The sequence below is a fragment of the Anser cygnoides genome, chromosome 1 (assembly GCF_040182565.1).
Source record: "Anser cygnoides isolate HZ-2024a breed goose chromosome 1, Taihu_goose_T2T_genome, whole genome shotgun sequence".
Classification (NCBI taxonomy): domain Eukaryota; kingdom Metazoa; phylum Chordata; class Aves; order Anseriformes; family Anatidae; genus Anser; species Anser cygnoides.
Genome location: NC_089873.1, coordinates 96,079,975 through 96,105,902, shown reverse-complemented (window position 1 = coordinate 96,105,902; position 25,928 = coordinate 96,079,975). Strand labels below are relative to the sequence as shown.

The 25,928-nt window shown below is 41.4% G+C and overlaps 1 protein-coding gene and 1 long non-coding RNA gene across 5 annotated transcripts in view; one reads left to right on the top strand and one right to left on the bottom strand.

Annotated features, from left to right (window-relative positions):
• Positions 1-25,928, top strand: part of NME7 (NME/NM23 family member 7) — a 97,034-nt gene that overhangs the window by 54,966 nt on the left and 16,140 nt on the right. For all 4 annotated transcript variants that reach the window (XM_048058193.2, XM_066990396.1, XM_048058194.2 and 1 more), the window contains 2 exons: positions 894-995; positions 23,600-23,707. In XM_048058193.2, coding sequence (XP_047914150.1) covers positions 894-995; positions 23,600-23,707 — 210 coding nt within the window. The remainder of the gene's footprint in view (positions 1-893; positions 996-23,599; positions 23,708-25,928) is intronic.
• On the bottom strand, positions 10,163-14,273 carry LOC106038269 (uncharacterized). Its single transcript, XR_001208513.3, has 3 exons — positions 14,152-14,273; positions 10,802-10,953; positions 10,163-10,342 (listed from the first exon to the last, which is right to left on the bottom strand). It is a non-coding gene; the product is annotated as an uncharacterized lncRNA (long non-coding RNA).

The window sequence follows — 25,928 nt, the reverse complement described above, 5'->3', positions numbered from 1 at the left end:
TGTCCTGCAAGCCATATGTGCTTGGCGCACTCAGTTGAAATTAATGGGATATCTTCATGCACTCAGGGTATCTGTGAAACAGGAAAACGTGGGAAAGCTAATCATGATGGTAAAGGGATCCAGAGAAGGCGCATATGGGAACAGCAATAGATACTGTCAGTGCAGGCCAAATAGGAAGATGTGCAATAGGGTATTGAAGAAAGAACATGACCTCTTATGTCTGTGACTCAGAACCGTCTGTTTTGATCTGAATTTTATTTATAACTTTCAAATAACTCAGTGCAGAAACAGAAGATACATATCATCCTGAAACCCTTTTCAGAAAATGTACTCCTATTTCTTCTGGTTACTCCTTGTAGGTGAGGTTAAGGCTTGACATTTTGTATATAAAGCGGTTCTCTGGGAAAAGAGAATGCTGAACAGTTGCTAAAATGAAAAAAAAAATCAGCTTTCTTAGTTTCTCCTCTAATCAATAGGTCGTACATAGGTAACAGATATTTAGGTAACAGAATTCAGAGAAATCATACAGAGTAATGACTTTATGGCAACTTACTGCTTCTAAACAGGAACAAATATATTGCTCTTTGCCTGTTGTTTTTATAAAAGTGTCCATTGGTGATGAGGCCATGTTTTTAAGTCAAATATTTATTCTTTTTTTGTAAAACATGAAACTAGCCTGCTCACTATTCACATCACAGAAAATATCACAGGAATATTTCTACCTACATTTCCTAGGATCAAGCTGATGATAGAGGCACTTAGCTAAAATTCTTTCCCATTGATTTCAGAGTAGTGAGATTAAGCATGTGCATTCAGTGTGATATTCGTTACAAAAATACCAGTTCTTTGGAACAATTTTGCTCAGATTTGTTTCCTTCTTTTTTCTTTTCCAGGAAATGGTTACAGAGTTGTGTTCAGGCCCTTGCATAGCAATGGAGATTATACAGCCTGAACCTCCAAAAACGTTCAGAGACTTCTGTGGTCCTTCTGATCCTGTAAGTACTTGCTTGAGTGATAAAGAATACTAAAAAAAAATGATGCACTGCCTATGTGAATTAAAATATCACAGCATGGTATGGCTGCCATGTACTTCCTGCATTTCCTCGAAGCATGTGAGCATTACCTTATGGAAGTGAAATGATATATTCTGGATCAGTTTGCAAATCCTCTGATCTTACCTAAACCAGATGATAAATTACCATGATGATATTTATGTGAAAAGAAAGCCATTTAGGCAAAAATCTTGGTTAAAGATTCTTAAATATTCTAACACAAGGCTTCAGAGCCCTAGAACAAATAGTTATTGCTTTTGCATGCCAGTGTAAACCAAATGTTAGCCACTGCAGTCTGTGGCATTGTCCTAGGACAGAAGCGTAAAAGGAGAATCACTTTCAGTGGTTTTGGAAGGAACCAAACAAAAAATGATGTAAAACTTATTGTAGCTGTTTGCTATGCTAATGCTTCTAGCTTTTATTTTTCATTTGGTGAGGTAAGTAATTGGATATGCATGATACTGTAAGCAATCTGGAGACGAACGTAAATGCTGTCTCAAAGGGTTTGCCATTTTTTGTTAAATAATGAAGGCCATACAGAAACCATGAAGCGAAATATAAAGATGGAGGCAATGAAGTCACATCGGATGATATGATTTGATGTTTTAGTTGCAGACAGGGTGGGTTTACCAGTTTCCATGGAAAAAAAACCACACACGTTTAGATTAGAAAGGCAGAGCAAGTTGTTTGTGATGTATTTCTCTTCAGACCTGCAGTTTTCATTACAGAAAGAATGAGTTGAAGGCATTGTCCAAGCCTGTTTTTCCTTTTCTGTTTGGTCGCATTAAGTGTTTCAAATGTTCCTGTGTTGGGTTAGCATCTTGCAAATAGAGCATGTAACATGTTTTATCTCACTTAGTTTTAACTGCAGAATGATGTATCAGTAGTAATGTGCCTGCTATGGTCATTTCAGATTTTTTTCAAATTCCATGTTTTAAGGTTTCTGGTCTTTAAAACTTTCGAAGATGCAGTTGCTTTATTTGCACCTATTATATCTTTTTCATGTTTCTTCTATTTTAATGCCTGATATGTTAAAATTGGAATATATACACAAACATGACAGCTGCTTTAAGTTACTAAAGACAAGTGCACCTATACAAGGGGAATTTATTTTCACTTGCTATATCCCATGAAAAGTTCCATCATAGCCATACAACGTGTGTGGCAGAAGGAGTTGTTAACGAGTTGAGGAACTGAGGGGTGTATAGACTGATGGCTTCTGTGGGTAGCATAGGAAAACAGCAAAGGAGGGAACTAAATTCCTTTTTCCCACATTTTTTGCTAGTGACCTACCTATGCTGTTTGCCTTTCTCTCTTAACGTTTAAATGTGTGACCTGTGAAGTAAGAATGAGTACCCTCCTGCTTCCAGTGGAAGCAGATGTCTATAAGTTTTGGACACTGACATCGTAGCAGTTGCGCTAATGTATGTTTGGAAGACAGGCAGCTGTTATACATTTCTCTGTACTGTTTTCTATAAGAATTCCAAGCTAATTGATTCCTCAGGCACTTAAAGTGCATATATAGTGACTACACCTCTTTTCAAGAGTGGTCTTTGCCTGAAATTTATGTATCTCTTCGGATAGTGTGTGTAGCTTGTCCTTGAGGAAGAGGTGGCTAAGATATCTCCGTGGACTTTTGACATTCTCAACTTGTATTGTCAGAGAAGCTCCTGACTGAATTCCGTAGTCAAAATACCTGTCTCAAACAGAGGTAGCAGGAACCATAACAGCAGTTACATTATGTGGCAAGGTTATATACAGACTGTTAAGATACCACAAACTTGATGTTCTAGTGGTTAAGTAAGTATACGTATCATGCAAATAGTGTGTTAGCATAGAGGGATCTGGATCTGTCTGTAACTTTTTTGATTTATATATGCTGGATCCTGATGCGTATACAGGCTGTTTATAAATGCAGGTGAAGACCAGTTTGTACCTGTAGTACAGAATGTATCTGATTGGGTCACTTTGGCTCCTGTTGCATAGTGCCCTATTTGGCATGTAGTGCCATTGAAATCACCGTGATTGCTCTCAAAGCAAGGTCCTATTAGAAGTGAGTAAAGGTGTTGGAATTTGACTTATATAATGAACCTCTTCTCAGTCACATGTGCTGTTAATTATATCTCAGATACACTGCAAATGTAATAAGCACTTTGTGGCAACTCAGGTATTATAACTGGGTTGGAGTAGTCAGCCCTCTCAGTCTGTCCTTGGTTTTCCAGGGAAATAGTTGGGAAACACCTCAATAAAAGGCTTCCAAAGAAAGGTGATACAAATTTTCCCAAATCAAAGCAAGATGTCAATAGAAGTAGGTCTGGCTATGTCCAAGCCCCTGGTATTTAAGGCTGAAAAAAGAATCAGAGATGTTCCATTTTGAGCATTATATTTTATTTTAGCAATCTATACCAAGCGTAAAATGCTAAAAATGAAAGGGGGCTTTGTGCTATTTTCTTTAACTGGGTAATATTTTGTTAATACCACAGGTCAGTCAAGCTCTCTACCAAAAATATCCTGCATTATAAAACAGCTTATAAATACTTTATTAAAATGTCTCATGGGGTAGTGGGGAGGACTGCTAACCAAAAAAAAACTGTTTTGAGCTTTTTTGTAGTAGTGTATGAACAGTCTATGAAATCTGGAAAGTGGGATAAAGATATTTGTCTGTAAGGAGCTGTGCTAGACGTGCTCACTCTCAAAATTACTGTCCCTGCCTTGATGGAAGGGATCAGTGCCCCAGGTTCCACACTCATGGTGTGTGTGTCCCTGCTGGGTAGCGGATGGGCTAGGAGTAATGCTTTTCTGCAGATCTTGCTGCTTCTTGCATTAGCATACGCTGTCACGTTTCTGATGAGTGGCTGGCTGGATCATTGCACTTTTGGTGAACTGTCAGTGTCTTTATACTTGGCTTAACCTTCTGGAGTGCAGACAGATTTTTTCTGGTTTTGGTGGTCTCATCGGAGGCCTTCCTGTACTCTCACATCAGCTGTGGTGCTTGTTGTCTTCTCTTCTGGTTGCAGGCCTCTAGCTTAGCTGTTCCTCACAGTCGGATCCCAGACTGCTTGTGTAGCTTGAGCTTGAATTCTCTTTGCACCTGGTTTTCTCTGTCCTGGAAGGACTCTGTACCTGATGCGTAGGGCTTAGAAATGGAAGGCTCACTCCACATCTACTGTAATAAACAAGTATTCATAACTTGTATGTTGTTGGAGCAACCCTATAAAGGCCAGTAGGCTATTCTGATCCCTATCTTGAAAATGCTGTTTCTTTATGATGTTAATATGTACTGTTTTAAAAAAAAAAAGGTCTCTGAATTCCATGCCAGACTCTAGCTTTTCAAGGAGGGAAAGCCCCCAAAGCTAGGAGGTATGACGTATCAATGTCCTATGAGCAGCTGAGCACTTTTATTTAGATAGTTGAATTTCAAGTGGAAATGGGATTTCTGAAATGGCTTTGAGTTCCACAGATTTTCCGTGGTGTCTGAATCAATCAAGCCCCTTTTCAAAATATACTATCAAATCTTGCTATGCAGATTATTAAACTATGTTTGTTTTTTTTTATGTTGGTTGCTTTTATCTCACTCTGTTTCTGCTGGTGTGGTTCTCAAGTTAAAAGAAAAAAATACACCTATGGCAAAGAGGTAACTACTCTAGAAAGCTAGGAAGAGGAGTTGAAAAGTTAATTAAATCAGATTAATAGAGCACACAAGACTTTTGAACTTTCACTGCATGCTATCACTGAGAAATAAAAGAGTTGCTAACTGCAACCAAAGTTAAACAGAAAAGAAGCTTCTTGAGAAATGATAGTGCTTGGAGGAGTACGGGTAAATGCAGCACAGTGTGCCTTATCAAGAATGCTCTTTTGTTTAAATACAGTAGGAAAAGGAAAACAAAACTATTTTACAGTGAATTGAGAATAGAGAAGAAAATGTGGAGGGCTGCTGGGAAGAGTAAAAGGGCATGGGTGTCTGTTATTTCACAGGGATCAGGAAGCACAAGCTAGTGCAGAAAACCTCAACCTCGTCACAGGGGGACAGTGGCCAGGGAATTCTGTCCCTGCTTGAGTTTGATGGCACTAATGAATGTTTCAACTGATTGGTGTTTGTGTATTTTTGGCCTCTGGAGCACATAGAGGCCTTTTATTAATACCTAGATCTGAAGCTACAACTTCTATGTCACATCTTCTTTATTTTATGTTGAAATAGCTGCTGATAGCATATTATCATGGAATTGTTGAGGAGATTACTTAATATTCATAAAACATTTGTAAAATACAGTAGAAATGGAAATACTGCTTTTATTTTTTGTTCTTACCTTTTTCTTTTTCTTTTTTTTTTTTTAACTTTCCTCATACACAATGAAAAGGGGGGTTATAACATGTGATTCAAGGAGTATGCATAAGCTACATGCTCCTGGCTGATTGCATAATTTTCAGTAATCTTAAGAGCTTTTAGTTAGGACTGTCAGTACACTAAAAGTGACTCAAGTACCTTCTGCTGTGAAATATTAAAGTGATGGGATGTGGTGCAATATTTCTGCATGCAGTGGGCTGAAAAAGGATTTTCATATACTTGCATTGGAACCTAACCTGCATTCTTTTTATGTTGGGGATTTGCAATTTTAAGTGTAATAGTGCATTAATAGTCTTCTGTACTTTTGCATCAGTGACAAAAGCTGAAAGGGAGATTAGATGGTTTAAAACAAAGCAGTGAACCGAAAGAGCTGAAGTCTGCTTTAGCTCCATTCCTGACCTCACTGTGTGACCTTGGACAAAAGGTTCAATATGTTTCTGCCTCAGTTATCACATCAGTTAAATAGGATAACAGTATGAGCCAAACAGCACTGTTGCTGTAAGATTTTCATTTTGCATAGCCCTCCTGTGAATGTCTAGCACTGAAAAAGATCTACTTATGTAGGCCAAAAAATGTTCATGTTCAACCAATTATTAGGACCACAACATTTTTATATCACATCACATAAAAACTAGTTCAGAGGAAAATGTAATGAAATACAAAGACTATTTTTGAGATGTCAAGTATGCCTTTTCTGGTAATACCTTTATAGCTGTTTCAGTGTGGGTTCTGATTCTCCCGGTAGCCTGGTGAATCTTGATCAGAGTGTTGACAGTGAAGTGCATAATGCCTTTCAAGAGAAGTAAGATTTATTAACCTAATCTCTGATGAAGACTTTCATATCATCAATTACCTGCTCAGATAGCCTGAGTCATGTAATAATAATAAAAATTTTCATTCAATGCCAGACCATTATCAGCTAGAGTAGCAAACAGATCGATACCAGTTACGATACCCTGCTGTCTAAGCCTGCAATGGGAAAGACATGATTGAATTGCTGAGATGTTATTCAGGGTCAGTCATCTGACTCTGTCCTTTCAGTTTTTATTCTCCACGTCAGCTTTTGCAGGTCTAATGAAAATGTGACATAGACTGGGCTGAGGCCTGTTAGTTGGTGGACATGATAATTTTTGACTGAGAGAGAGTCTGTAGAGGGAGATTTTTCCCTCTGGTGCTTTTGCTGAGCTGACACTGCTGGTTCATAAAGCCCAAAGTCTCAGTGAGCTCACGACTTGTCCTTTATTCTGTGTCACCCCTCTGTGTGTTGGGGGCTTGTTAAGACGCTATCTAGAAGAAAGGAAGTGTTAAGACTGCTGCGCACTGATGATCCATTAATGAGCTGTAATGTGACTATAACCATGAGCTGCCACCACTGCTTTAGACTAAGCCAGATGTATTGGTGTATGGTGTGAAATTTACCTCCAAAAGTGTTGCAACTTGTCGGTCAGGCCCATATCTCTGTGGATGCCAAACCCCAGGCCTGTGGCAGTGGTTTGCTTTCCCTGGTTTAAAAGGGATAGAGTCTACCCTGGCTGTACCAGAAACCAGGCTGATATGTAAATGTCATGTTTGTTCTTCCCTTCAAAGCTGGATGTAGCCCTGTGAGCAGCTGAGAATTAAGAATCCCCAAAAAAATATTTTTCAGGCATGAAGGCAGTGTTCAGAGTAAGTTTTCCTGATGTATTCCTCTTGCTTCTAGGTGGGTATTGCAAAGGTCTGCCAGCACCCTGGCGCCCTCCCCCCCGAATGTATGGTTTTATCGTGTGTGTGTGTGCTTTGTAGTGGCAGGGATGCAGAATCTGGTTATAGTTTTGAGGTGGCTGGGCTCTGCTTCTTATGTACTGACTTCTCAAAGTCACTTTTTGCAGGTGACAGGAAGTCCTCTGATAGGTAGAGGGACTTCAGGCTCACTGAAATAGGCCTTTGTGGGGAGATCAGAACGAAAATCAGAAGACTAGTGGTGGAGGAGCCTTTTGCTTGCAGATACTGCTTTAAATGTGGCTTGTTACTGCCCAGAGGTTGCTGTCATATGATAGCTGTTCGGTGTCATGTGGAAATGGAGTTTGTAGGCTCATGTTGATTCTTGATGCATGCATGTTGAAAACTGCTGTTTTTAGTGGTGATTGGCGATCACCATCAGGATATTGAATACTGACAGAGCCCTCCAGACTGAGCTCTGACTTCCATCCAATGTGACTGAGGCATGTTGGCAAGGTTACGGTTTGAACAAAACTTCTATCTGCCACTCCTTGTCTGAGGCTCCAGAGCTACCAGACTTGACAGCGTCAACAGTGTGACATTTTCTGCCTAAATAAATTCTAGATGGGAGGTCACTGCACTTAGATTCAGTGGTCACAAATTGCAATCATTTGGTAAAATAGATAATAAGAAGTATTGCGTGGTCTGATATCAAGCCCACTACCATCACAGAGGCATGACGCTGAGGGAGTCTGCTGGTTTCATTATCTGGAGGGAAGATTCTGAGGACTTCTGGAAGACTGCAACTAGAATACATTTGCATCTTGTTTGTGGTTGCTGCTTTATTTTTTTTCCCCTCAGTTGCAAACAAAGCCCATCTAGCCTATGTAGGTTCTTTTTACATAGTTTCCTTTGCTATCTATCAGTATGAGATTTTAATGTCGCCTGATGACAAAGACCCCTTCTTAACTGCAGTTTCTGGACATCTTCAATAAGTTACCAACGTTTTGTCAATGGTTCCGTGTGTCCTCCTGGAAAGCAGCATCAACTTAAGAAGCCTCAGGGTTCCCATCTGCATTCCCATCCTTTCCTTATGTCAGGTTGTCTCCAGCTTTGAACAGGGCTCCTCATGCCTGATCCCAGGCTGGAATAAATAGCTTGCCTTATTTTAGCAAGAGGAGGGAAGCTGAACATGAGCCCAGAGACTGAAGGAAAACAGGGTTGTACCACAAGGCATTAGCAGCACTGGTTGCTGATCCTCATTGACTTGCTGCCATAGAGACCTCCTACCTAGCCCTGGTATGCGTAACATGCCAAAGTATCCTGAAGCTAGGTTTATAAACTTTTCCCTATGAAGCATTTTAAGGCTAGGCATTTTTATAAAGAATTAAGCCACATTTAGAATATTTACTAAGAAAATTTAATTTATTGGTTAAGAGCTTTGTTCCTTTCAGCTCTGCAGGTGCTTCACAGATAAATGTGAAGACATTCAGGCTAATCTGAAATCACAAAGATTTAACTGTATCTATAGGTAGGTGTGAAAGAAATCTTTAAGGATGTCTCAGGGATCGTAAAGGCTCCCTTTACACTCAGACAGTGCATCTCAAAGTAGTAGGTGGGTGTTATTAAAAATGTGATTTTTTAGGCTTCTTTGGTGAATACAGGATTTTTATAAATGCTGTGAGTTATATAAATTTGTCTACTCAGCCTTTAGGAGGTGGATTTTTTTAATCATGAGGAGTTTTGATTGTAACTCTCCATCTGCAAATCTTATTTTACAAAATTAATGTTTCCGTACCCTGTTTGTGCTTTATCTTTCTGTTTAGGTTCGCATCGAGCTTTCAGTATATGCAATGTTCTAGAGAGTGGTGTTACAGATTTAGTATATAATATAGATGGATCACATTTTATTTAAATTTTTAAATGCTCGTCTTGCCTAGCTTCTTTCATGATTTGCTGTTTTTTTGTTGTTTTGTTTTGTTTATTTAAATAATGCTAGCTAATACCTTTCAAAATACTGTATGTTTATTGTTTCTCTTCTTGCATATCTTAGCTGGATTAAGGAGAGAGGTTTTGTTTCTCACTACTGTAGAAAAAGAGGTAGGCTTTTGACTACCAGGTGACTACCACGTGACACCAGCCTGATATAGACAAATACATGATGTACTTTTACCACTGGTAGGCTGATCAAAGGCAACCTACAGGGTTCTCTCCAGGGCTTGTTTCTCCCAGCTACACTGGGTTAAAGCGTGTCTTACTTTGCTTGTGGTAGGCTTTTAACACTTCTTTTTCTAAAAAGAAATATATTCTTCCCCCTTGTGAAAAAACAGTCTTTGCCAATAAGACACAGAGGTGGTCATCAGAATTCCCAGGCTATAGTCTCTTCCTGCAGTCACAAGAGGTCCACCTTCCTTGGTGATCCCTTCCCTTCCCTTCCCTTCCCTTCCCTTCCCTTCCCTTCCCTTCCCTTCCCTTCCCTTCCCTTCCCTTCCCTTCCCTTCCCTTCCCTTCCCTTCCCTTCCCTTCCCTTCCCTTCCCTTCCCTTCCCTTCCCTTCCCTTCCCTTCCCTTCCCTTCCCTTCCCTTCCCTTCCCTTCCCTTCCCTTCCCTTCCCTTCCCTTCCCTTCCCTTCCCTTCCCTTCCCTTCCCTTCCCTTCCCTTCCCTTCCCTTCCCTTCCCTTCCCTTCCCTTCCCTTCCCTTCCCTTCCCTTCCCTTCCCTTCCCTTCCCTTCCCTTCCCTTCCCTTCCCTTCCCTTCCCTTCCCTTCCCTTCCCTTCCCTTCCCTTCCCTTCCCTTCCCTTCCCTTCCCTTCCCTTCCCTTCCCTTCCCTTCCCTTCCCTTCCCTTCCCTTCCCTTCCCTTCCCTTCCCTTCCCTTCCCTTCCCTTCCCTTCCCTTCCCTTCCCTTCCCTTCCCTTCCCTCTCTTATCTGCTGAGGTTTCTGAGAACAGATTCATTGAAATACTCAGTCCATAAAAGCACAAGTTAAGAGACTTCTTGAGAACACGCTTGGATCTGGGTTAGTTTCAGTCTAAGCTGTTGGTTTCTTTGTTTCCCTTGTATTCTATTTGATTACAGCAGGCAGCAAATCACTCTTTTACATCGAACAGTAATGTTTTTGAATATATGAAAGTTAATCCCTGAAAAGAGGCATTTAAGCAAAAAATAAAATTCCATATGACCTCAGTCCTTTCTTGGAAAAAGGGAGCAGTGTTTTCAGAAGATATGGGAAATGCTGACGTCACTCTGTCTGGGAAAGAAAATGGTACTGTTACTGTACTAAACTCTTTTTTCCTTCTCCAGTTTCTTAGTAAAGAACAGATATACATCCTGGTCACAGTGACCTTGTGTTTTTGCAAATTCTTTGATTTGAATAGATTAAAAGCATTTGCCTCCATGCCTGATTCAGGCTTTTGTTGACTGTAGATAGGCTTGTCCTTCACTCAGATTCTTCATAACTAAAGGCTGGAGCACAGTTTGGTAGTGCTGTTATGTATACTTCAATTTGTGAAGTAACATGAATTATATCTCCAGTAAAAAACAACGTAAGAAAATAATATGCCAAGCTGGCACTTTGCCAGCCTGCAAGGGTTTTTTTCCAGAGCTCTGTACAAGGCTGTTAGAAAGAGTCAGTGCACGGAGGTGCTTGTTGATAATGTACAATACAGGAAGTTATAAAAACACAGGGAAAGGGCAGTAGTGCACTTACTTTTCCATATACCCATGATGATGGGGTGAGCTTGTGTATCCTGAAGTTGACTGCAGCTGTCCTAAAAGATTTCATGTGTTTCAGTTGGCAGCTTATCAGTAAGCAATTCTTGGATGTACATGACTTTTCTTGTTTTTTCTTTTTTAAGATCCCTTGGGATAAACAGGTGGAGAGGATGATCAGACTTATGAAACTCTTATCCCAGAGGACTGCTTATTCAACCTGTGCTTGGTTAATAAATGGGTGGTAGTGCTAATCATAACCAAACAGTAAAGAAGCTGCAGATCATAGTATATTTTATGTACTCTTGGTGATAAATTGGTCTTTGATTACACAAAAGAGATTGATCTGTGGGTAACTTATCACTGCTAGAAGGAGATCTATCAGTTTCTCAAGTGGGTTCCCCCTAAAAGGGAACAGTTGGCTTTCTAAGTGGCATAGGTGGTTTCTGTGCCACTATACATTGCAACAGTGTGTGCATGGACTGAAATTCCCTAGGTGCTTTACATGCCATCATAGTAATGCAAGAAGTACATGCAATGGTCAGAGCATATCTGAACTTCCTTTCTGCTTGAGCTACATTATTGAAGGCTTGAAAGTGGGCAAAAGCAAAGCCGTGGCCTCAGACTTCCGTTCTGTAAGAGAAAGAAATAATCTGGTTTTGCTTTTGTTGTGATGATGCCTGTTTAGTTATTTCATTTTCATTACAGTTTTTTAAATCCTGCTCTCTGCAATTGTTGATGGCCTTGAAAACAGCTGTGGTAAGAGTTTTCAGTCTTTAGCACTGGTCTTACTTTTTCTAGATGCTATTAACTAAACAAAGGTGTTTAAGAAAACTGGATTTAAAATGAGTAATTCAAATGCTGAGGATCCAAATAATTTATGGTGCTGCTTGCTGGTGTGCTTGGTTTAGGCTGACGCTTTCTGTTCTACTGCAGGGCCACCTGATCAGAATTTTTAGCAGCTTCTTTCGTTTACAGTATGATGCACTGCATCCTTCATGCACATGAGACTTCTCTTGAATACTCCTGCTGAGGAGTTTTCCCTTTCTCTGCACCCTTTCTGCTGGTCAATGATACAGAACAAGTTTGGGGTGGAAGATGGGTGAGCAGCAGTTCTTCACGTTTACAGGATAGCCATGAGGCTCTGGATAGTGGTAGACAAGGGATGTGAAAAGATGGAAGAAGAAGAATTTGTGCAAATTCTCCCACGAAGGTCGGACCAAGCAACCACTCGTAGCAAGTGCAGCATCAAGACCTTTGCTATGAAGAAACAACAGTGAATTACAGCTGTAGGTGACTCCCTGCTGAAGGGAATAGAGGTTCCCATCTGCAGGTCAGACCCTGTTTTTAGAGAAGTCTCCGCAGGGTCTGGATCAGGAATGCTACCAATAAGCTGACAAGCTTAGTACAGCCTTTAGGTTGTTGCCCACTCCTTCTCTTTCATGTGGGTACCAATAGTGTTGCAACAAGAGTTCTGTGGTCAATCAAAAGAGATTTCAGGGCAACTGGGAAGATGGCTAAAGGATTCAGAAGCACAGGTAGTGTTTTCTTTGATCCTTCCAGTAATGTGAGTGACATGGAAAGAAACATGAGCCCAGGACATCAATGCCTAGCTCTGAGACTGGTGCCTCTGCCAGAATTTGAGGTTTTATAATTGAGTCTTTGAAACACAAGGTCTTCTGGGGCCTGACGGGATCCACTTGTCTTGGTGGGGGACGTGTTTCTTGGCTCGTAACCTGGCAGTACTGATTGAGAGAATTTTAAACTAGGATTGACGGAGGAAGGAGATATCATTAGGAACACGGAAGTTAAGCCAAGGGGTGGTATGGCACCATTTGAGGGTGGCAAGGCAAACGGGAGGATCTATGCCACTCCAGGGAGCGCTGAGGGTTCAGGAGCACATCTGAAATGCTTGTTTACTAATACACGCAGTATGAAGAACAAATGGGACGAACTGAAAACTTGGGTTCTTTCCCAAAGCTCTGATATCATTGGTATTAGTGAGACCGGGTGGAATGAGTCCCATGAGTCCCACTGGAGTGCTGGAGGGCTACTGGCTGTTCAGGAGGGATAGGCAGGGCAGGCAAAGTGGAGATGTTGCTCTGTATGTAAGGGAGAGATTACGCTGTACAGCCCTTGCCATTAGGGATGGCGTGGTAGAGAACCTCTGGGTGAGAATTAAGGGGATGGATCGCAAAGCAGATGTCTACTACTGGTCATCAAGCCAGGATGATAGCACTGAGGAGTTACTCAATAGGCAATTGTGAGAAATCTCTGGATCAGTAACCCTAATCCTTGTGGGATATTTCAGTTTCCCAGAAAAACTTAGGATATCATACTACTGTGACAAGTCCGGGAAATTCCTAAAGTACGTTGAAGATAATTTCTTGTCATAAGTAGTTAGCCAACTAGGAAAGGTGCCCTCCTAGATCTGTTGTCTGAGAATAAAGAAAGACTCGTGGGAGATGTGGCAGTAGGTGGCTGTCTTGGCCATGGTGATCATAAATAAGTTGAGTTAAAAAATTTTGGTGTAATGAGAGAAAATGACAGCAGAGTTGCCACCCTGGATATTAAGAGAGCAAATTTTAAACTACTCAGGGAGCTATTTAACAGTGTCCCCTGGGAATCTGCTGTAAGGGTTTAGGGCAGCTATAAGAGCTGCTCATTTTTTAAGAACAACTTTTAAAAGCCCGGAAGCAGGCAATCCCACTGTGCCACAAGTCAAGCAAGCAGGGCAGAAGACTGGCCTGGCTAAAGATGGAACTCCTCATGGAGCTAGGGCAGAAAAAGAAAATATATGACCTCTGGAAGCAAGGTCAGGCTTCACAGGGAGAGTACAGAGCTGCAGTTCACATTTGTAGGGAGAAAACAAAAAGCCAAAGCTTAACTTGAGTTGACTCTGGCCAGTGTGGTGTCAGACAACAAAAAGTCTTTTCGAGTATGTCAACAGCAAGAGGAAGGCTAAAGAAAACACTAGACTGATACTTGATGAAGGTGGTCACCTAAGAAGTAGCGATGAGGGAACATCCTTTTTTGCCTCGGTTTTTAATACTAATGATAGATCTTGAGCTGCCCAGTCCTCTGAGATGGAGGATCCTGACTGGGGAGCAGTGGCTTTCTGTTTGCGGCCTCTGAAATTGTAAGGGACCAGTTGTGACAGTTGAATGTTTGTAAGTACATGGGGCCTGACAGGATTTATTCCAGAGTACTGAAGGAGTTACTGGATGTTACAGCTGGACCCCTCTCAACAGTTTCCCAAAGGTCTAGGAAGTCTGGGGAAGTCCCTGCTGACTGGAAACTAGCCAGTGTACAAGAAGGGCATGAGAGAAGACCCAGGGAATTACAGACCTGTTAGTTTAACCTCAGTCCCTGGAAAAGTCACAGAGAAGATTGTCCTGGCTGCTATTGAAAGGCATTTAAAGAACAACGCTGTTATCAGGCACAGTCAACATGGGTTCATGAAGGGAAAGTCCTGCCTTAGTAACTTGATCTCCTTCTATGACAACGTGACCTGCTTAGCAGATTAAGGGAATGCAGTGGTTGTGATGTAATCATTCTGGATTTTAGTGAGGTTTCTGATACTGTCCCTCTCAGCATCCTTCTGGACAAACTGTCCAACTGTGAGATGAACAGGTACGTGCTATGCTAGGTGATGAACTGGCTCAACAGTAAGGCTGAAAGGGTCGCAGTGAATGGGGCTACATCTGGCTGGTGAACAGTCACTAATCTTGTTCCCCAGGGCTCAATTCTAGGCCTGGTTCAGTTCAATGTTTTTATCAACGATCTGGATGCAGGAGCGGAGTGCATCCTTAGCAGGTCCGATGATGATAATAAACTTGGAGGAGCTGTTGATTCTCTGGAGGGATGAGAGGCCTTGCGAAGGGATAGATTGGAGCACTGGATGATCAGCAGCAGTAGCGTGAAGTTCAACCAAGGAAAATAGCGGGTTCTGCCCCTGGGACAGAGTAATGCCGGACACAGGTACAGGCGGGGGGGACGAGTGGCAGAAGAGCGGCTGTGCAGAGAGGGACCTGGGGGTGCTGCCTGGCAGCAGGCTCAACAGGAGCCAGCTGTGGGCCCTGGCCCACAGGGAGGGGAAAACGCATTTTCAGGTGCCTTAACCACAACATAGCCAGCTGGTCAAAAGAGGTGATTCTCCTGCTGTATTTAATGTTGGTGTGGCCTCACCTTGAATCTTGTGTGTAGTTCTGGGCTCACAATATAAAAAGGATGTTAAGGTGCTTGAATGCATGCAGAGGAGGGGAACAAAGCTGGTGAAAGGGCTGGGTGCATGTCCTGTGAGGAGAGGCTGAGCACACCTGGGTTGCTCAGTCCGGAGAAAAGGAGGCTGAGAGGTGACCCCATGGCCCTGTGCAACTCCCTGAGGAGGGGAAGCGCAGAGGAGGTGCCGGCCTTTGCCCCTGGTCACCAATGACAGGATTCATGGGAATGGCACAAAGCTGCCAACTGGTGAGACTAGATGTTAGGAAAAATGTCTTTATCACGAGGGTGGTCAAACACTGGAACAGGCTTCACAGTGAGGTGGTTGATGCCCTATGGTTGTCAGCATTCAAGAGGCATTTGGATAATGCCCTCAATAACATGCTTTAACTTTTGGTTAGCCCTGAAGTGGTCAGGCAGTTGGAGTCGGTCTGTGTAGGTCCTTTCCAACTGAACTATTCTGTGTTCCCATGGCAGCTCTCCAGTTCCCCTCAGTGACCTCGCGTGGCCTGGGTTTTGCAGGCTGTGACTTATCATCAGAGCACTACACTGGAATTGAAGCAGCATTAAATCAGGGAGAGAGAATAGTTGAGTAACTGGCCCGGGATTCAGGAGATCTGAGCTAAGAGCTAGACTTTGAGTTTATGAGCTTGTGACATTCATTTTTCTTTGTGTTCCTGGGAAATCAATGTCTCCCTTTCTTGCTTTCCCATGCTGAAAAATGGGGTCCATTTTGCTCCTATTTTCTTGTCTTCTTTGTGTCTGTTCGTACGGTAAGGTTTTCAGGCCAGAAACCATCTCTTGGTATAGGAACACTGACTAGTACAACTGGTCCTGAACACAGGAGGGGCTTTTAGAAACAGTTACAACGCAAATACTGACCAATTCCTTCCCTCAGAACAGAGCTGTTTACTACTGTGTGGGAAGAGGTGGCAGCACTACTGCCTCCAAGCAAAAGCTTGATGTTGAACAGGAGAGGCTTCAGGGCACAGAGCTGAAGGGAAAGCATTCTCTTGGAGTGAGAAGGATCGCTGGGTTTTGCAGCAGACTTGTGGGTTTTGCCTTTCGATCTCTCTGCATGTTCTGTTGAAGTGGATGGCCCAAGTTGGTTCAGCTAGAGAAACCTTGGTAGAATTTTAGAAGCCATTTTCTCTGATTTGCAAAGTGTGAAGTTCATATATCCGGACAGCTTTTGCAAATGTAGAATTCTGCCTCTAAGATTTCTGAGGAAAAGATAATTTATAATTATCTTGTTCTTAGAAGGGAGAACTCAGCCAAAATATCTGCAGACTAAAAATAATGTCTTGCAACTTCATAGTGGCTTTCACTGGAGACTCTCCATATATTTTGCTAACATGAATTAATGAAATCCCAAAATATCCCCTGCAGCTTAGTAATTTTTAATCCTTATTTTACACGTGAATTAATAAATGGATAAAATTCTGGATGCATTGAAGGCAGTGGAAAAGCATCAGTAGGGCCATTATTTCACCCTTAAAGCTTAAAGTAAAGCAACTAATAATCAAATTCAGTTATACTGTATTTTCTGATGTCCTGTGGGGTTAGTTGGTTTTGGTTGTTGTTAAATGCTTGCTTTTTCCATCTTGTCAAGTAAAGTAAATATCTGTTGTTCCACCCAGGTAATACACTAAGATAGCTAGATATTTTGTGTTTACTCTTATTTTGTGACCAACTTACATTTGGTATGTCAGTTATCCTCAAAACTTCACCATCAAATATAGTTTACGTGTAGCTCTGAAATATGCCTGCTTACTCTTATCTAAATTCAGCCCATTGACTGTGTCAGATATGCACACGAATACAACAGTAAATAAATTTCTTAGCAGGGAGGTTATCATTAGAATTGCTCAAGCAACAACAAGAAGTGCCAAGACCTTTAAAAAAGCTATCTCAGGCTGGCAAATGTGCCACGTTTGCTGCCCACAGAAAAGTCTGTGGAGAGTTGGTGCAGCACCTTTGGGCCGCCAGTGAGAAGGCTTGGTAGGGAATGTGTGGGAGTGAAGCGGAGAGGATGAAAGTGCCTCAGGGGATGGAGGGTGAGAAGCAGACAGTATAACAACTTCTACAGACTTGTGAGCTTCAGGAAAGCCTGCCAACACTGGAGCATCCGTTAGCAAAAATTCCAGAAGATACAGGGCTTCAGACTGGTAGTTCAGGGGTAGGCTGACTTTAAAGTAAACAGAAAAGCAGATAATTTATTTATTTTTTTTGCTCAAGCTAGAGCGGGCTTTTGTAACACAATAAACTATGGTTTGATTACTTGCTGCTTCTGTTGCAAAACTATTTGATTTCAGAAGGAGATGAGTCTCTGACGCACTTTCTACAGCTTTGCAATTGAAAATTTGGTTGCTGTTGCCTGGATCAGATGATTTAATTTGCTGAACAAACCTTTACAGCCACAGTATTTCAAGTACGTAACTGTAGGCACACAGACTTGGCTCAGTTAAAGCTAAAAGAAACTTGTCAGAACAGCCAGTGATTGAGGGCATAAATATTTTATCATCAATCAGGAGAAGATAACTTAAATATCTAGGTCGAATGTGCAGTGCTCAGGGGATGCAAGATCATGCTAAATTTTGTAGAGAAATTTAGTATAATCAGTGAAACCTTCCCAGATTCTTGGGGATCTGTATATCACTTCATTTTGTACTAACGATTAAAAGGTGAGGGGTGTGTGTGTGTATGTTTGGAGGGGATTGTTTTGGTGTGACTTTTTTTTGTATGCAGAACGTACAAAAGACTTTCTGATAACATTGACTCCCTTGGAAGTGTGCATAAGGCCTTCGATATTAAGTCCATATATGTACATGACGCTGCTGCAGCTGATGTGGACACAGAGAAAAGAAAATGTGTCACTCTGTCAACAAGAGACTTCTGTTCTGGATTTCTTTGTAAAATGAAAGCTGAAGGAAACCTATTGCATTCTCTTTAACATTGACCTGGTTTTGTATTTAGAATTCTTCTGAAATACTTGTCAACAGAAGGGCCCCAGCTTTCAGGGCAGAATGGTTTCTTACCCAGTTAAAGACTGTACAGCAATGACAGCTCCATCTTACGTAGGTTTTTCTCTCAGTGATAGAGACAGAAGGCTTAGGACTGCATTTGGTGAATTAAATAGGCCTCAGATGTCATGTTCTTCTGCTGCAGTCGATGTTGAGTGTAAGGTGGCTCACTGCATGAAACAGGAACATAAACCAGGTCAGCACTGAGGTAGTTGCAGGGGAAGCATCCATATAAAATTTCGTTGCTTAGATTTTGAGAGAAGTATGGACTAGCAGAGAAAGCATGCAAAGCAAAGTGAGGCAAGCGAGCCCTTGTGATATATTGTGTGCAAAAGATCATCTGTGACCACAGATTTGATTTTGAGTTTAGCCTTTGTCTTTAGATGGGAGGATCTTCTGTGAAGGATGTATCAGGCTGATCAAGCAAAGTTGTTCCCACTGTAACAGTAGCATTCAGGTGTTTCTTTAGCTTGAATAAGCATTACAGGAGACTCTTGTCTAGTATTGTGTTCTGCATAACAGAGTCTGTGCTGCTTTTATCATTTTACTTCTTGCTGATGGCTTCTGTCAGAATGACTGTTCTGTAGGGCTCCCTGCTGCAACCAGCAGTGTGTCACTGGTGCTAAAATTCCCGAAAATAAAAGTCAACCGAGGAGCTGTGATGATGGGAAGAGAAAAGAGAGGCACTTATCCTACCTGCCTTACATAGCTGTTGTGCTGCAAAGGAATCTTCTTCTGAAAGAGCTTATCACTCTCCACTCATTTCAGAGGAAACTCAGGTGCCATCAGCTTTCAGATGGCTAAGGTTTGGCCAGACAAATTCCACGGAACGTGCTGGAACTTTCCTTGTTTGTTCCCAGTTAACATGGGTTCTGTTCTCCTGAAAAGGGTGTAGCTGGTCCGTCAAAGGAGAAAGTACTTGCTTTGTTTGCCTGGGTCTGGCTACTGCCTTCTAAATCATTTAGCACCCTCACAAGGAGGGACCATCTCTTTTATGACAGCAGCTGAGCATGGAGAGCCAGAGAAGGAAGAAGCTTCCTGAGCACAGGGTGGGAGACCAAGTCAACATAAAGCTTTCAGAAGGGGTGGTGAATGGGGATGCTGAGAAGAGCAAGGAGCAGATGCTCAGTCAGGACTCAGGTGGAGAAGGAAAACAAGATGTTTTGCTGTGGCTTTGAGGTGACTGTGCAGAGTTTCTTACAACCCAAGAAGTTCTCTAAATGCTGCTGGTCTTTAAGCAAACCTAAAAGAATGAACTAGTGCTGGTAGCACACTATGGGTAGGAGAGGGATAGATCATGAACTCTCTTATTTTTATTCTGTTTCACTCAAAATAACTGGCAAAAAAATGCAAGGTTCCTATTCTAGTTCATGTTTTAGTGGAACACAGTTCTAAGCTGTAGAAGTTGCTCTGTGTTTTTGGTGATGAAGGCACCAAAGAGTTTGTTTTTTTCCCACTGAGGAAGGAGGGAATGGTTGCTAAACAGAGTCAGTGTTTGCTTCTTTGGTTTTAGGTTGAATGCCATTTAAACAACAAAGCACACAGAAGTGTTTAAGAGCACTTACTTTTCTGCCTTTCTGGATTCCCAAGTAAACATTCAGTACAGATGCTTTAAAATACCTGGCTGTATTTACTTGAAATCTGCAGGTTTGGCTGGAATATATGCTACTGTTCTGTACAACTTCCTGTCTAGTCCATGAAAAAGCAACTGTTTGAATGAAAAGTGGTTCATGAGCTTTGCTTATGAAGTAAGTTTACGATTTTTCAGTCTGATTTTGATGTAGTACTTTACAGATGTTATTGGTGAATTTTTTGTTTTCTTTTGCTCGTGTAGAAAGATTTTGGAATGTGCTAAGCACTTCATACAAGCAGTGTTGCACAGGGCACAATTATATGATAAAAACATGAAATATATGCATCTGTAACTTATGTAGGAGGACAAGGCTCTTCAAAGGGCTGGAAGTAGATCAAAGCCCAGCCTGTAATGTGTGATCAAATAGCCTGCTCCACGAGACCAAAGAGGGTGAAGCTTTTTGGTACAGCATCTCCTGTTTGATTTGTTGCAGACACAGAGTACTCTTCATGTGAGATGCAAGTTTGTGGCATCCTCGTTTGCACATGTGCATGAAGTTCCTGCACACACATGTTCCTCCCCTCTTATGCATATGGTAGAGCAGCTGGAGCTGTTCTTAACTCCTCCCTCATCACATCCTCATAGAATCATTTAGGTTGGAAAATACTCTGAAGATCATCAAGTTCAACCATCCACCTAATACTACAAGTTGACTGCTAAACCGTGCCCCTACGAGCTGCATCCACACATCCCTTAAATACCTAAATGGGTGGCAACCCCACCACTTTCCTGGGCAGCCCATCCCAATGCCTAACCACCCTTTCTGTGAAGAAATTCTTCCTGATACAAATCTAAACCTCCCCTGGTGCAACTTGGAGGCATTGCCTTGACTCTTTTGAAAAAGTTTTTGAAAACCACTATGCAAAACACATATTCTGAGGCTCAAGCAGCAAGCTTATGAAAAAAGATTAAAAGGAAAAAAAGAATACACCCCCAAGCCAAGTATTATATTTGTATCTATTTGCTGTTGCAGTTGAGAAACTATAAATAAAATGCTTGGCAAGCATCATGTCATAGAGCAGAAGAGCATATATTAAGATGTGCTTTGAGGACCAAGTTTTGTAAGGAAATCTCTTCCCCCTCCCTGAAACATTCCCAAGATTTTCAATTGTACATACACAAAGATGCCTATATATGGTTCACATATCTGTTTGTATTCTCATCCTTTACTGATACCTTATTCCCTGGGAGGTTCTCAGTGGTGTTATGAGATGGACTAGTGACACTTTGGAATTGATGATTATTGCCCTTTTTTGGCTATGTAAATGTAAGCAGAGAATGCCTTACCTCTCATACTGTTAATTAACTGATGACACGAAAGGTTAATTTAGATTCTTGTTAATCTAGTGCTAACAATGTAAAGAGCTGCATGACCTACGTTTGGGTACTTCTGATCTACTCCAATGCCAGGCAGAAGAGAATCAGTCCCTTTTGTGCAAGAAATTTCAGTTTTTGTGCAAGATAATGTTCAGGAGGGCAGGAGGATGTGTCACAACCCATGTAGAAAAATTGAGGGAAGAACAGGAGATCACATACAGCAAAAGTGAAAACTTTTGCCAACATCAGTGAGAGTGAGTGAGTCCAAGTGAAGAAAAAAATGAAGTCTTCTATTGTGAAGTTGTGAAGCAGAAATGAGAACACAGGACAAATGATAAATCAGGAGGCCATAAGTGCTTTTAAAGAAAAGAAAAAAAAAGGAAAATGGGTTTGGTGAGGAAGGAGAGAGAACTTGGGAAAGTTTCAAAAGAAGCGTCATTTTTGGACCTGTGGGAGGAGGGAACAGTTTTAGCCAAAGAGTTTGATGCATAAGAGATAAAGTTCGGTGTTTCATCTTGTGTTTAATTTTTGAGATCGGAGCTATTTCTTACTAAAGTATTCCTAAAGGTTCCATAGCCACAAACATTTTTTCTAATATGCCCAAACTTTACTTTAAAGAATTGATATCCTAATGTTGTTGCCAGTTTCCTGACGAGCTAGTTATTACTGGAATCAACAGTTGTTTTAAGGAAGGCTTGATTTAAGTGTTATGTAGCTATAGTTGACTGGTATGCGACCTTCATTTCTCCAGCGGACATTCTTAGCACAGGGCTTTAGTGAGAAGAGTAAGGAGGTTTTTTTCTACTATAGGTTTTTTTTTTTTGTTTTTTTTTTTTTAGTTTGAAACTCCTGAACTTTCCTCTGAAACAAAATTTGCCTAATGTCAAGGTTATCTTATTCAGACATCCCTGGCAGGCATCCATCTTCAAAGATCCTGTATGACCTATGACATGCACACTGTAGCAATGGTGAACTGAAACATCTTGTAGCATGTTTTGGGTTATATACATTTCAAACATTAAAGCAGTTTGCCTTTCAGGTGGGTAGCAGATCACCACAGGAAACAGATCTAGGTTTATTAGGTAGTAGATCACCATGATTGTTAATTGTTATTACAGGAAAATATCTAGGGCTTGTTCGGCTAAGAGAAGATCTTGCCCAGAAAGTCCAGTTGTCTTAGTTTAGGAATGAGACATGACAAGTGGGTGAAGTTGGAAAGCAGCTGAAGGTTGCTGGCAGATATATTCTTCTGAGGTCTTCTGGGACTAGCTTAAAACATTCACTGCCTTCCCAGATGAAAGCGTGCATCTTGCAAGTGGTGCTCATCTGTACCTGTGCAAAGTTTTCCAGGTCAGACAAGAGCCACAACTGAAGTTGTTTTGAACCCACTTGACACGGAAAGTTAAGAAACGCTCGGACAATCCAGTCTGGTGACTCGGCTGTGGGGGCAGTAACCTCTGGCTGTGACACCGAAGCAAACATCTGGGAGGGGCACACCAAAACTGCACTGGCCACTTCCAAAGTGATTACGCCCTAATAAACCCGGTGTCTTGTCAGAAAGTGGCTGATGTATGCTATGCTGGCAAGGAAGAGTACTTTGTTGTTGTTCAGTAGCTATAACCTGAGTTTGCATTCAGCCTTGTCCCCTTGCTGGCAGCAGTGCTCCCTAGAAAGGAAGAATGGAAGAATGTCAAAAGGGTTTTAAGGAGGGGTAGTTGGGTTAATGCCATCACCACTTAGTTTTAAAAGGAGGCATATTGTCCATGAGGGAGGTTTGGAAAAAAATCACCATTGCGTTGGGAGGAGGGACCAACAAGGCTTAGCATGGTTGGCATAGGATAAAGGTCAAAAGGTAAGTCTGCAAGGTGGTAGTGCAGAAAAGTGCGGCATGGCTGCTGCACTTGAAAGAGCACAGTGGAGGTAAGAGCCAATGAAAGCAGTCCTCTGAGGTATAAGATGGGAGATTCACCCTAGTGAAGAGATGGGAGAAGAGTGTTGTCTCAAGATCTGAGTGGTATCTGCTATAATAAAAAAACGTACTCTGGGAGGCCAAGGAGAAGTTTGGTATCATGGATAAAGAAAAGAGGGTTGAAATGTCAACTACAAAGACCAGAGCAAGTTGTAAAGAGTCTGGAATCACACTGCATGGAAGCACAGCAGCAATAAAGGCTGAAAGCCTGGCTGCTCAGTAGTTCGGTCTCGTAAATGTCAAGTACTGAGGCAGAGAGTACAGTGGTAGCAGAGGCAGTCTACAAGGTGGCATGCTAGTGTCTGCTCACTAAGGACAGGAACATTCTGTGCTTGAGAGCTGCAAAGTTGTTAACACGAGCTAACTACATTAATATAAATGCCAGGAGGGTGGATCTGTAATATGGAGGGTCCTGCATCCCACCCAACGTGGCTTAATTGGCCCAGTTTCAAGCAGTTTTCACAGTTTTGGTCATGGCTTTCCAGCAGTTGTGCCTGTGTAGTGCAAGCTGGAATTTCCCTCCTCATTTTTTTATACTGTACCACAGATGCATATAATAATAAAGCTTTGCTTTATAAGATTCTACTGCATCATGTCATTCACCAGGTCTTTTGATTTTCTTGTGTTAAACAGGAAATAGCCCGTCATCTCCGACCTGGAACTCTGCGTGCTCTCTTTGGGAAGAACAAGATTCAGAATGCTGTCCACTGCACGGACCTACCTGAAGATGGACTTCTGGAGGTAAGAGCTGCTAGATAAACATATGCTTTTATATTGTAGGAAATTTTAAGTGAAAAGCTGTGCTTGACACTATTTTAAGCTGTTCAAGTGTTTTATATGTGGAATAGTCTTGCTGGAGACCAGTGAACAATGAGAAACAAAAGCAAAGAGCTTATTAAGGGCAATTAACTCATTTAATTAGGATACTGTAAAAACTTATCCATGCACTTTTCTTGAGCAAATATAGTACAATAAAATACTTGCTGAAATGAAAGTTAAGTCTTCTGTGTGGCTGAATGTATACTTGCAACTGGATACCAACGCCTAACAGTGTTTCTGCAAGGACATCTTGGGTAACTACCGTCACTCCCAGTCTGGATTGTCTCTACAGAGAGCTTGTGTCAGGCCAGGGATACCACAGGAACTAGGGATTCAAGTTCTCCACCTAGGCAACATTTTTCTTGGTAGATGGTGATAATTATGCATGTCAGTTGGAATTTCCTGTGCTTTATGTTAACTTACTAATTATTATTTGATTTTGGTGTTGTACGCTTTCATTAAAGTCCAATAAAATGAGAAAAAAATAAATTAAGGGAGTTCATAAAGACAGAAGTACTCACTATGAAACCCAGAACAAGCTGACTCACCTAGTGCCATGCCCCAAAGATGAGGTCTGAACAAGGGGGGCTGAAGTGGCGTGTCAGTGGCATCTTGGATGGATCTCTTCATCACTGCAGATGTTTCTCAGGTGCTTGCATAGCTTCTGTTGTACTTTCTATGTGTATTTGTGAGCGGTTTGCTGTCAGAGTGTATCACTATGATGGAGCAGCAAGAGTTTTCCTAGCTTGGATAATTTTATGCTACCAAAAGTGTTTTTTCATTGAGGGAAGAGGAAGAGCTAACTGCGTCATGATCTCCCTTCATGAAGTAAAATTAGATGTGTGGGTTAAAGTGCTGTTTGCCAGGAAATTGCATCTAGCTTAAAGAGTAGCATAGTGTTAACTGAGAATTGCAGCCAACATCAACAAAGTTAAAGCTTTTTAAACCATTTCCAAGCTGTCATTAAAAGTTGACAACTTTTCATTTCTGCCCAAGGTGTCTGGATTTAAAAAAGCAAACAGGTATTTGTCACCATGCGCCTAAAATCTATCCGTCATGGCTTTTAGATGGCAGCAGAAAAAAAGGCGTAACCTGCAAGGGAAAATAAGTCTCATCAACACTGACAAGGCATTTTAGTACTTAAGCAGAATTCTCTCTCATATTCACAGTCTGGCTCCTTTATGCTGCCTGGTGATGCAAAGCAACTAAAACCCGATTTTGCTGGTGGTTTAAAATTAGTTCATAGCTACTGTAAGCGAGGTGTGTGGGACAAAGCAGGTGAATTGCTTCTCCAAAACAAAAATTAAGGCTGGAGTTCTTTCTCAAGTGGAAGTTCTCCACTACGTGTGTTTGTCCTTTGAATCCCACAGGCTATTCAAAACCTAACTTCTTGATCTAGTATTGCTCTTGACTGCACACTTTGCAGTTCCCATGGCAGACTGGTCATTTTAACAGTTTGTTGTTTTTCCATCTAAATCTAAATCTTTCTCTCTTTTTTTTTTCTTTTTTTTTTTTTTTTAATCTTAGGCATAATTGTACACAGAATGTGGTTCTTCATCTGTCTGTAGTTTCTTATATACAGTCCACGTTAAACCAGCAGTTCTAAAGGACATCAGTTAGTGTTATTTAATGAACGTAACAAAGCAGCAAATGTTTTATTTTCATTGTTTAGCAAATAAACATTGTGAAGTAAAATATGGAAACCTTTTTACTGCTGGAACTGTACGTTTTGGAGTTTGCTTAAATCTGCGTTTCGTAAGGAATGTAGCTTCCTGAAAATGTTGTAGGTAAGCAAAATAAAATAAAACTTCTGGATTTGTTTAAGTGGAAAAGCTTGTCACAGCTGATGAAGAAGAAACGATACAGTAAGTGCAGAGATAATCGTTACAAGAGACTTCCTTCAGAAGCTTTTCTGTGGGAAACCAGTCACAGACATCTGATTTGCTTGGCAAGCAGAAATCAGACCTTCCACACTCCCAGCCCCAGTAGCTGTAACAGTGCTGCATGTGCTGGGCTAGAGCAGAGTGACTGTGGCATGCAAGACAACCATAGAAAGAAACTTCAGCCAAAGGCACTGAGCCAAAGTAATGTTTTTAGGAAATATGCCATTCAATGAATGATAGTGTTTCCATTCTTTAATGGA